At 45.5% G+C, this 11,135-nt stretch overlaps 3 protein-coding genes across 3 annotated transcripts; 1 reads left to right on the top strand and 2 right to left on the bottom strand.

Moving 5' to 3' along the window:
- Positions 1 to 4,771: 4,771 nt before the first annotated feature.
- Positions 4,772 to 5,848, bottom strand: PODANS_2_13490 (uncharacterized protein; the record flags this gene model as incomplete). The annotated part of the gene is made up of 3 exons (XM_001912132.1): positions 4,772 to 4,889; positions 4,948 to 5,409; positions 5,478 to 5,848. The coding sequence occupies 3 exons, from the start codon at positions 5,846 to 5,848 to the stop codon at positions 4,772 to 4,774; spliced, it is 951 nt and encodes a 316-aa protein (XP_001912167.1).
- Positions 5,849 to 6,590: 742 nt separating this feature from the next.
- Positions 6,591 to 7,696, top strand: PODANS_2_13480 (uncharacterized protein; the record flags this gene model as incomplete). The annotated part of the gene is made up of 2 exons (XM_001912131.1): positions 6,591 to 7,402; positions 7,477 to 7,696. The coding sequence occupies 2 exons, from the start codon at positions 6,591 to 6,593 to the stop codon at positions 7,694 to 7,696; spliced, it is 1,032 nt and encodes a 343-aa protein (XP_001912166.1).
- Positions 7,697 to 8,582: 886 nt separating this feature from the next.
- PODANS_2_13470 (uncharacterized protein) lies at positions 8,583 to 9,942 on the bottom strand (the record flags this gene model as incomplete). The annotated part of the gene is made up of 2 exons (XM_001912130.1): positions 8,583 to 8,922; positions 9,101 to 9,942. The coding sequence occupies 2 exons, from the start codon at positions 9,940 to 9,942 to the stop codon at positions 8,583 to 8,585; spliced, it is 1,182 nt and encodes a 393-aa protein (XP_001912165.1).
- Positions 9,943 to 11,135: the final 1,193 nt, after the last annotated feature.

Genomic DNA, 11,135 nt, shown 5'->3' with positions numbered 1-11,135 from the left:
GAAAACGAATAATTAGGATAAACTAAATATTAGTAAATATAGATAGGTTTATATATTCGTTAATCTATTTTCTTATATCGAAATTATATTAAAATTTAAATTTATAAACGTAAAAAATAAATTCTATAATATAATATTCTTTATAAGTATTTTTAAAACGCTTTAAATATTTTATAAAATATTTTCTTTTAAAATTACTTTTAAAATCGATTTTCTTCGGATTAAGGAATTTATATTAAAAAAAATATATAAATACTATAAAATAAGGGGTTAAATAATTAAACGTAAAGGACCCTTAAAAGTAATAATAATCGGGGTAAACTTCTATAAAATATAAATATTTAAGTTATTAAAATTAATATACGAACCTAAAAAAAAAAGCGGGATATCCGGTATACCGAGTGGGAGGTATAGTATAATTTTAAGTAATAAAATTTAAGTAAATACGAGGTTTATTTAATATATTAGGAGCGTTAAGCTTTATAATCGGGCTACTTTAATTAAAAAAGAGGCGAAGGGTTTTAATATTTTTAAAGTAAGCGCGGTTCATAGTCGGGGAAAAAATAAATAATAATAATTCTGGGGACTTAACCGCCGAAATAATTATTTTTATTACGGAACGAGCCATAAAAGTTTAATACTTTTAATTATTACCGGGAAAGTTAATTAAAGTAATAAGTAAAATATTATTAAATATATTAATACTCGATAATTATTATTATATTTACGTTAATAGTATAGTTTTTTCTTTATATATATTATTAAAAATATAAAAACGGTTATCCTTTATAACTTTAATATATAAATATAAATTATATTTATTTAAATTAAAGGGAAAATATTTTTATTTCCTTACTTTTAAATTCCCGATATTTTAAATTAAATTAACCCGGAAATCCTTACGATTATTTATTATCGTGAAATAATATATTAAAAGGATTCCTTTTAATTAAAAATAAAGAAAAACTTTAATAATTAATATAAAAATAAAGTTTATTAACGAATTAATTTTAATTAATACTTTTAATTTATTTCCCGGTCCTATCCGGACTATATATTTAACTTTTTACTCGCAAGTAAAAGATTTAAAGTTTAATCTATAATAAAAAACCTTTATCCGATTAAACGGAGAAAAATCGTTTTTATTAAACTTCACGGGGTTTAATAAAGTTATCGATATTTATTATTATTCATAACTTCGCACTTCCTTTAATACCTAAGGCTTATAAATTTAGTTTAGACCCTAAACTTTACTTAACCCGGGCACGATCTCTATTTAAAATAATAAAAAAATATATAAAATAATTATAATACTATAAATATACCCTTAATAGATCTTAGAATAAACATACCTACGTAATAGTAACTCGCTCGTAGGCCGCACTTTACGTAGGATAAAGAAAAGACACTATAGGCTCGCAGGCCACATAATAAGCACCGGATTAGCCTAATCAGAGGGCCAGAATTGCCTGCACGCGTATAAAGCATAAAATATAAAGAAAAGAATAAAAGTCGATGTCCTGTTTAAAATAGAATATCAGAAGTAGACCGCTTATATATATAACCCCTGAACCCCTAAGTCCTCTAAGAGCCCCGCTTCCTTATTTATACTTTTAGGCCTATAGCCGTACCCCAAACCACTACTTAATATATTATAACTATCGTACCCTTAATAAATTAATCTATAGTACTTAATATTAAAGTCGGGAAATTATTTTAATAGTTAGTAATACGAATTTTAATAAGCGTTAAATATAAATTAGTTTCTCGGAGGTTTTATAGTATTTAAAATACTTAAGGGAGTACCGTGCCCGGCTTTAAGGATAGGGGTATTAACGTATAAAACTTTATATTTAATTTAAAAAGTACCCTCTTTAAATTATATAGTATAAGGCTAGTACCTATAAAGCTATTCTATATATTTTTTTCCGTTATAAAGGCGAAGAAAGCTTTACGGAAGGTATAAAGAAATTCGAGTTTACTTACGTAATTAATATATATATATATGAAGCCCTCGATTTAGCGGCCGTACGCCTATTTTAGCGGCCTAAAGTAATTAATATCGAGTAGTTGGAGGAGGTGGAAGGAGTATGGAAGTATATAGAGCGTAATAATATTATTTTATTAATAATAATATTTGAATTTAATTAAGTAATAACTTTCGTAATTATTAAGGATTAATAACCGGTATTTACTTTTCGTATAAGACGCTATATAATAATCGAAATATTTAATTTAATTTAAGCTTACCGGATTAATAATTTAATTATTATTAGTAATTACAATACGTTAAGTAAATAATAAATTATATTTAATATATTAATTAGTAAAGTAATATTATACGGTTAAAATAATAAAGGGCGAGATAGCTTAGCCGAGGGTATTAACTCCCTGGATTACTATTACCCACTCGCGGTTACTAAGCTAAACCAATTTTGCTTTATTAAGGCCGTCCGAGATTATAATTATTATACTTATAAAAATAATATTTATTATAAACCTAATCTCGTTAAAGTTATAAATATCGTTATTTATAATACCATACTTAGCTTTAGTATTCCGTACGAGCGTAAATTACTCGGTAATAACCTTCGGATCTTCGCACTTAGCTCTCTAGTAATTATATTTACACGTAAAACGTATACGGAGCTGTGGCTAGCGTTTAAAGAAGTTATATACCCAGAGCTTGCCAATAGGGGGCGCGTCGCGTACGCGTAGTAGTTGGTTGGCCATATCTTCTACACCACGTAACCTTGGTGGAAAAGCTCGCGTAGATAGCTCAATAATATAATAAACAATAACCTCCTCTTCGGATTGAGTAAGCTTCTTCGATCCGGGCGTAGTATCGCGCCGTGCAGGCCGGCCGGCGCGTCGGTTAGAGAGAGTCATAGGTGGTACGTTGTAAAGCTTAGCTATAGCTCGGAGGCTTAATTTTTCGTCCTTTTAGAGAGCCTCAAGGGCTAAGAGTATCCTGGCTTCCTTTGAAGTAGGAGGCATGTTGGGTTGTGGAAAAAATTGATGTTAGGTGTAAGGAGGACGCGTCGTGGTGGAGACTGTACGACTCGCTTATATGTACGACTCGCTTATAATATACGTTAAAGCCCTTAGAATTCACGGTAGGTTGAGTCGCTAAATATTGCGTTCAAACAGAGGCGACCCACGAGCTTCTGGTTTCACTTCGTGTGGAGATCGACAAAGTGACCTTCCAAGACGGGTTCATGAGTCTCGAGAGCTGGTTCTTAACAAACGACCACATTCTTTGCCACATTGACAGCGGAGGTGAAAACAAGGTTTATTCACCATGTTCCATGACTAGCCACACAATTCGCATGAACCATCTATCCACAACGTCCCGCGCCAGATTACGCCGATGCCTTTGACTCATATGTTGAGCCCTCACTTTCTGCGACCTTGTTGGATGTCTTCGCAGATGGAATGGCTCCCGGACGGGAGATGCAAGCCTTATCGGAACTTGACGTATGTATTTCCATTTCCACGTAAGGTGTGATATAACGTTGAGGCCTGTCTTTGCAAATGCCCCATCAGCAGATGGTCATAGTTGCCTCGTCGCGGTGTGCCTTTTATCTCGGGCTTCTCTTCAACTGGAACACTCACCTGATTCACTATGAACGATTGTCTAGAATGAAGGGCATCGGGCCTATCACGGGCAAGAACCTCATCCTCGAACTGATGTATGCACTGGCACATCGGGTTGAAGATCTTGCGTTCAGGTTGTTCTACCTCATCAACAAGACGCTTAGTCCCGAGGACACAGATCCGCGAGAAGCTTATAATCCCGCTATTGTTTTGTGCGCCTTGCGTATCGTGTATACATCTGTCGAGAAATTCAGGAAAACAACCAAAGACTGGGATCATGGAAGCCTGAAAGGGCTGGTCAGTACACAAATTCCCGCTTTACTATTCGAGAACGGGCGGATACAGAAACTAATTCCGTGATACATATGTTAAAAGAGCTTCATCGACACCCTTCGTTCACGTGCGCCCGCTGCAACTAGAGTCATCCAGCGGTACAGACACCAGAAGCTTGGCATCCTCTGTCAGGAATCTGCCTCCACGGCAGTCTTGGTTCAGCTCATCGAGGAGTGTGCCGTCAAGAAGTCAATTGCTAGCTTCGCCTTTGAAAGGTTTCAGCCGGATGGATTGTGGCCTCTTGGAGGCCCGGATACGGGGTGAGTCTGTTTTGATGGTAGCATCGGCTGCCTACGGTACCTAGAAGGAAAATGCTCATCTAATATTGGCAAACTCTAGGACCATTTATCATACATACACCCAAATGCTCGAGCTTTCTGTCAGTTGTAAGGATGCAGAAGACCTTAACTGCTGGGCCCATTACGGTACAGTGGTTGATTTGGAGCTGGATCTGGAGCTCGACAGATTCCGTTCAGATGAGAATAACAGCAGATTTGTATCACATTTGGACCTTGACCTCCAGGACTTTGATACAGCCCTTGGCGAAATGGTCGACGCGGATAGTCGTGGTCGAAAGAGAAAATTATCCGCACTTGACCCTGCCGAGGACACAGCCACAGCAGTCGATGAAGGGCCACCACCAAAGCGCTGGTTTGAGGGAGTGGAAAGAGTGGCTCGCAAAGTGGTGGGTACATTTGGATTTGTGGTTTAATAAATCGATTGTGGTCATGGAGTCACAGATTCACACACCAGGATAAAGGGTTCCCTTTCTCAGATATTTAAATGCGTGAATAACAACAACCAGAAAAGCTCAATCGTTCGCCAAGTCTTCCCACTGTTTTTATAACGCCTCAGTTCCAATCAGGACTGGCTCGGACGAGCAAGTAAAGACATCACTGTTGAAGCCCCTGTCACAAGTACCCTGCATGTAGCCAACACCAACCGTCTCCAGCGCGGCACTGCCATTGATGAGGTTAGCCCTTGAGCAAAAAATTCGTCTTTGTCTGGAAAACTTACGAATCCCCACAATCCCACTTTTGCTTGACAGTCAAAATGTTGAGTTTGGGGTCGAAAGTGAAAGTCGCGGCTGCCTTGGTGACATCCGACTTGCACTCCCCCTGAAAGGGACCAACCGGGGCAGATGTAGTGGCACAAGTAAACGTCACGCCATTCACGCCCAAGCTCTTGAGAGTGAAGCTTGGTCCAGTATCGGTTCCGGCCTTGGGTTCAAAGCTGCCAGGAGTGAGGACAAACTGTCTGTGCCACTTCTCCAGTGTCCATGACTGGTATTGCTCAGAGATCTCAGAGCAGGAGGCGGTGTTGGCGTCTGGGGCCTTGGGAGCAAGTACAGTGCTTATTCTGAGGTCAGGGCGAGCGCCTGAAGATGTCGCCTTGGGGATGCAATAGGCGCTGCCCTCTTCGGTGTAATCACAGTCAAGCACGGAAAGAGGGAGCGTTCCAGTCGCTAGGCCGTCGGTCCTGGTTTTAGACGAAAGCCGTCAGATCCAAGCACTGAGAGAAAACGAGAATCGAGAAAATGGACTAACCCCTCACGATCACTGCAGGCAAACACATGAGCCAGATACACTACCTTCTTATTCCAATCCACCGCAAAAGCCACCGACTTGTCCGCCCCACTACCAGCACCAGTCCAGATGCAATCGCTCCAAATCAGCTTCTCTGTGACATTGTGGAAACCCTTCCATGAATCCGGCCATTGCGCTACACACTCGTAAAGAGGTGTTGTGCTGCTGCTGAGACTGACCGAGATGGTTGCAAGGTCGCTGCCTGGCTTATCGACATCTGGGCCATCGTAACGGGCATCGAGTACCCGGTGGGTGTACCCTGTGGTGGTTGAGCATTGTCTGGCTGCTTGCACGCCTGCGACAGTGGACAGCACAACGGCAAGGTATCTCATCGTGAAAGACACAAAATGTTGTGACGTCTGAGTAAGGGTATAGGTCGATCAGGAAGGTCAACACGAACACTAAAACCACATGCAAAAGAGGGTGTGCCTGGCAATCGATTTAAATCATGTCTCTCTGTTCCCGTCTCTTATAGGCCGAACGCTATCCTGGTCGTGTCGGAGATGCAGATTAGCCACATGGCAACAATTCTAGAATGTGGCAAGGAAGTGTAGCTCATGTGCACCATATCATATCGAGAGCGTGGACTATCACTGTTATTTACCCTCCTATTCTGCCATATTAGCAACCTGCGGCTGGCTTATTACCAAGGCGGGATCAGCAAAGAGGGGAAACTTGCCCCCTTTTCCTTCCCCAAGACTTACCCCAACAAAACATACGCACCATAGTACAAGGCTTTTCATCTGCCGATCCTCCCAAGCAAGAGTCGTAGATTACCCTTGCATCGCAAATATCAAGGCTCGGGCTTATCCGGACATGCCTTTGTATCAGCAGACGGCATTGGGGCGGCTGTAGACGGAGGGCTTTGCCATGTGGTTTGTCCTTTACCCCAAACCGGGGAATGGGACTCTTGTGTATTTAGGACGAGGTTACCTTGTTGTCTGTTCTTGCATTTGATTTTCCGGGTTGAGCGTCTTTGGAGGCTGATATCTTTTGTTGTTCCTGCTGGTGAAACTCCCATCGTTCTTCCTACCACCATCCGCCTCAGGAGCACAGGAGAAACAGACCAAGATCATGAAGTCAACCCTCCTAGCAGCGGCACTCCTTCAAGGAGCCGCCCAAGCCCAACAAATGATACGTTTCGGCTGCTCCCAGCTCGTCGTCTCCCGCCTCGACCCCCTCGTCAACCCAGGCCTGGAACAGTCTCCCCACGTCCATCAAATCGTCGGTGGTAACTCCTTCAACGCCCACATGCCCTTCGAGCAAGGCTTCGACCTCGTCAAAAACTCCACCTGCACCTCGTGCACCTTCAGCGAGGACTTTAGCAACTACTGGACCGCCGTCCTCTACTTCAAGGCCCGCAACGGCACCTACAAGCGCGTGAGGCAGTTCCCCAACGTCGGCCTTCGAACAGACGGCGGCGTGACAGTCTACTACATCCCACCGTACGACGGTAAGACAACCGTCACCGCCTTCAAGCCCGGCTTCCGCATGCTCGTCGGCGACGCCGGCCTCCGCCAGAACAGGGGCATGCAAAAGCAGCTCTGCCACCGCTGCCTCGGCGCTGGGTACGACCGCGGCGGAGCCCCCTGCACAGGAAGCGACAGCACTACCCTCCCCAACAAGTTCTGCGACGGCGGCATCAGAACCACCATCACGTTCCCCACCTGCTGGGACGGAAAGAATCTCGACGCGCCTGACCACAAGAGCCACGTGGCGTACCCCCAGACTGGATCGTTCGAGAGCACCGGCCCCTGCCCGAGCTCGCACCCGGTTAGACTGCCGCAGTTGATGTATGAGGTCATGTGGGATACCCAGGCGTTCAACGACAAGAGCCTCTGGCCCGAGGATGGGTCGCAGCCGTTTGTGTGGAGCACTGGTGACGGGTAGGTGACCTCTCTTGTTAATTAGCCCCCTGATTTGTTGCGGGGCCAACCGTGACTGACCACTTGCCCCACAGGCTTGGGTACTCCCAACACGGCGATTACGTCTTTGGCTGGAAGGGAGACTCTCTGCAGCGCGCGCTCGATGCCCGTTGTTCCAATGCGGTTTGCAAGGAGCTCAAGACCCAATCGTCTGAGGAGGCGATGAGGTGCACTCAGCCACAGAATGTTCCAGAGAATGTTGATGGATGTAAGTTTGCCTCGCTGGGAGATGCTGGTGAAGATTATGCTTGCTGACAAGTAGAAAAGGGCTGCAAAAGATTCCTGGCGATGTCATGTAGATTGTGATCGGACATGTACCTAACGAAGCGGGAAGACCGAGGTATGGGGGATAGAGGTTAGATGACTGAAGTGAACAAATGCAGTCTACCTAGCGATTCGCTACTGAGATTCCGGATTGCTGTGATATCACTTCGTTCTCGGTGTCCCCTGAGTCTCGAAGCAACCGGGTTTATTCATCAAAACAATATGTACAATGACCTCGCTCATCTGCTCTATTACATCAGCTCCCTCCCTGTATAGCCCGCATCCAACTCAACCGGCGGCAGCGTGTTTTGCAATGCCCTGGGCCTTGGCCGGTGGTAGGTTGGCAGCTCCGCATAATCATGGCCCCCATAGACCTCGTGATAATGGGCAACAGGTACCTTTGTGTCCTGAAATTTGGTAGACAGCTCCTCAACCTGGGCATCAGAGGGCATCTCTCGCACATGTGACTCCGAGGCCAGCTCCTTGCGATCAACAGCTCCGTCCACTCCCAGCTCGCCCAGGTCATCTGTTTCAGTGAGCGCGTCGTGTCTACCAGCTCGTCGTCGACGCCAGAAAAGCCAACCACCAATGATGGCGGCCAGACAGATCACAGCCGCTAGTATTATTCCCACCATTGCTCCCGTACTCAAGCCGGCAGGTGCTGATATATCTGGCATCGTGGTTGTTGTTGGGCCCGACGGGGAATCTGTATTTGAACCTGACTGGGAGTCTGGCGAGTCTCCACTGGTGAATAAGGCCTCGGCAGATGTTGCAAAGAGCTGCTCGACGCCTTCGGAAGACCATTGAACATCAGAAGAAGTTCTGGTTCTGTGTTAGCAACTGGCCATCATGAATTATGTAGATGAAGAGATATTCTTTACCGCTTCTTATACCAGTCCTTGATGGCGTTTGCTGATTCATAGGCGGCGGCGTTGGAATCGTATTCCAGCTTCCATTCGGTCGCTGTCATATCGAACAGAAGGAGCCCCTGAGGGATCGCATCTCGAATTTGTATTTCATCCTCTCTGCCACGACCGCCGACGCTCAAGACCTTGTCGGTTGCCCACCGGGACGCATGTGTGGTAAGACATCCGGCGCGGCCTGCCTGGTGGTGTTGGGACGTTTTGTCCAGAGCAAAATCCGGGCAGGCTGAGAACGTAAGCGTCTTCGTACACCAATCCGTAGTCCGATTTCGTCCGATTGATCCACACGCAGTACTGTCTCGTGCAACAGATTCGAATCCAGCTTATTCAGGGATGAGCTATCTATGCAACGTTACATCTCGTGGCGCCCCTTGCGCATTGACTGCTGAATGGCTGCTGTGCAAAATCCGATTCTCGGTGAAGGAGGAATATCTCCAGTGGTAACTTGCGAGCGCAGGTTTACTTTCGTCACAGGGATCGAAGAAATGTGACATTTCTCATGTCGAAAAAGTCCATCTCCCCAAGTGGTACCTCCTTGTCAGTTCGTCCCACGTGTCCTCCCATGACTACGACAATCCCATTCTCCCCAACCCCAGAAATAAACTCGGCAGACGCTCCGACAACTGGCGTGTCCCCAAATGGACTGAACTTTTGAGTACCATTCATGAGCGCCTTGCTTTCAAAGTCGAAAGTTATCATTCCAGACAGCTGGCGAGTGTTATCCCTTCCCAACTGCGTCCAAGGAGTGGCTTGTCCGCCAATGACGATTCCCATTGTGCCGGTGCTGGTGACAGCCCCAGCTTCGCCCGGGCTGATTTGATCCAAGCGCAGCCCATTAGGAAGCGTTTCCACGCCCCATTCACCTCCTCCTCGGCTGTCAGCGGTGAACTTGTAGACTTCATCCGTCACCATCTCGAGCCCAAACGGCCAGTAGCCACCCCAAGCATAGAATACCCCATTCTTTGTATCGGTCCACAAGTACCATCTGTTTCTAGCCAGACTTTCAAAAGGTTTCGGGGTTGCTTTGATGGTGACTGATTCAGACTTCCACGATTCGTTCAGGGGAATTGAGAGGGTGGAGTTGACCTGGTTCTCCACTCGGCCGCGAATGGAGCTGAAGCCGTCCTCGTACTGAGTGATTTGGCCGCCTTCAATGTAAACGTGATTGTTTAGTACGGTAGCGCGGGCGAGGGCCCGTCTGACATAGTTCTTTGGTGAAGGAACGTCGAGAAGGGCAGCGTCCGTTGTCCCGGCGGTTAGGATTGTGGCCAACAATGATGTCAGGAGAGCGCTGGTCAGTCGGTGTGGCGCCATCGTGCTGGTCTTTTCCATTTAGATGTTTGCGTGAAAAAGACGAAAAGCATTCGACGCGATGAGAATTTGTTGGCCTGGCTTTTGATCATCAGCTCTGTGGGGGTGGTTGAGCCGCTGCCAATCTCGGTAGCGGAACAGTAGGCCAGTTACCGGCTCCATGATGAATGGGTAGTGCCTTGGCGGTTTTATTCAGGGGTATTTGAAGTTTAAAGAACTTCGCGGGTGGGAAGGATTTCCCCGTTCCCTGTCCCACGGGAGCCGCACGACAAGCAACGGGAAAATCCACGGGATGGGCACACCGACGTCGAGGGGCAGGATGGCGTCAGGAACTGTTGATCAAACACATGTCATGTCCTCGCTATGAAGATATGCAGGCACCGAAGGCACGTCGAAGAGGTCGACAAAAGTTGTTTGGGTTGCATGGCCGCTCGCTTGTTGCTAGGAAATTCGTGGCTGCCAGAGCAGCTCTCATTGGCGGGCGGCAACTCCAACCCACATCGTCAACTTGCCTGTCTATGAGTCGTCGTGATGAGTTGTGGCTTGGGACAGGAGGTGAATGTGCTGCGTGCCGCACTGGTTTTGTTCAGCCTCAGCGCTTAGCTTCTTGGTTCGGGACTACTTCGATCTCCAGTTTCTGTCTTGAACATAACGTATTTGATAAGCGAGCGGATCGGACAAGCGAGTGGATCGATTTCGTACGCGATATAGCTCTCTACCTGCAACATCGATTTCCTCTACCATACCAAGATGTCTTCGATTCTAGTTGAAGCAAAAGTTATTCTTGCACTCGAAGCCCTTAAAAATGACCCTAAACTAAGCCTCAAAGCTGCAGCGAGGCTCTATTCTATGCCTTATACTACCCTCCATCGCCGGCGCGCTAGTAAGCCTGCACGACGCGATATTCCAGCCAACTTACGCAATTTAACGGATCTGGAGGAGAAGACGATAGTTTAGTACGTTCTTGAGCTATCTGCACGCGCATTCCCACCTAGATTAAGTAGTGTGGAAGATATAGCTAACTAACTGCTGCGCGTACGCGACGCGCCTCCTATTAGTTAACGCTAGATATATAACTTCGTTAAACGCTAATTATAGCTTTATATGCGTTTTACGCGTAAATACAACTACTAAAGGGCTAAATACAAGGATCCGAAGGTTATTACCGAGTAGTTTACGTTTATACGGAATATTAA

The sequence above is a fragment of the Podospora anserina genome, chromosome 2 (assembly GCF_000226545.1).
Source record: "Podospora anserina S mat+ genomic DNA chromosome 2, supercontig 2".
NCBI lineage: Eukaryota > Fungi > Ascomycota > Sordariomycetes > Sordariales > Podosporaceae > Podospora > Podospora anserina.
Note: the sequence above shows the minus strand (reverse complement) of the source record. Positions and strands in the feature narration are given on the sequence as shown.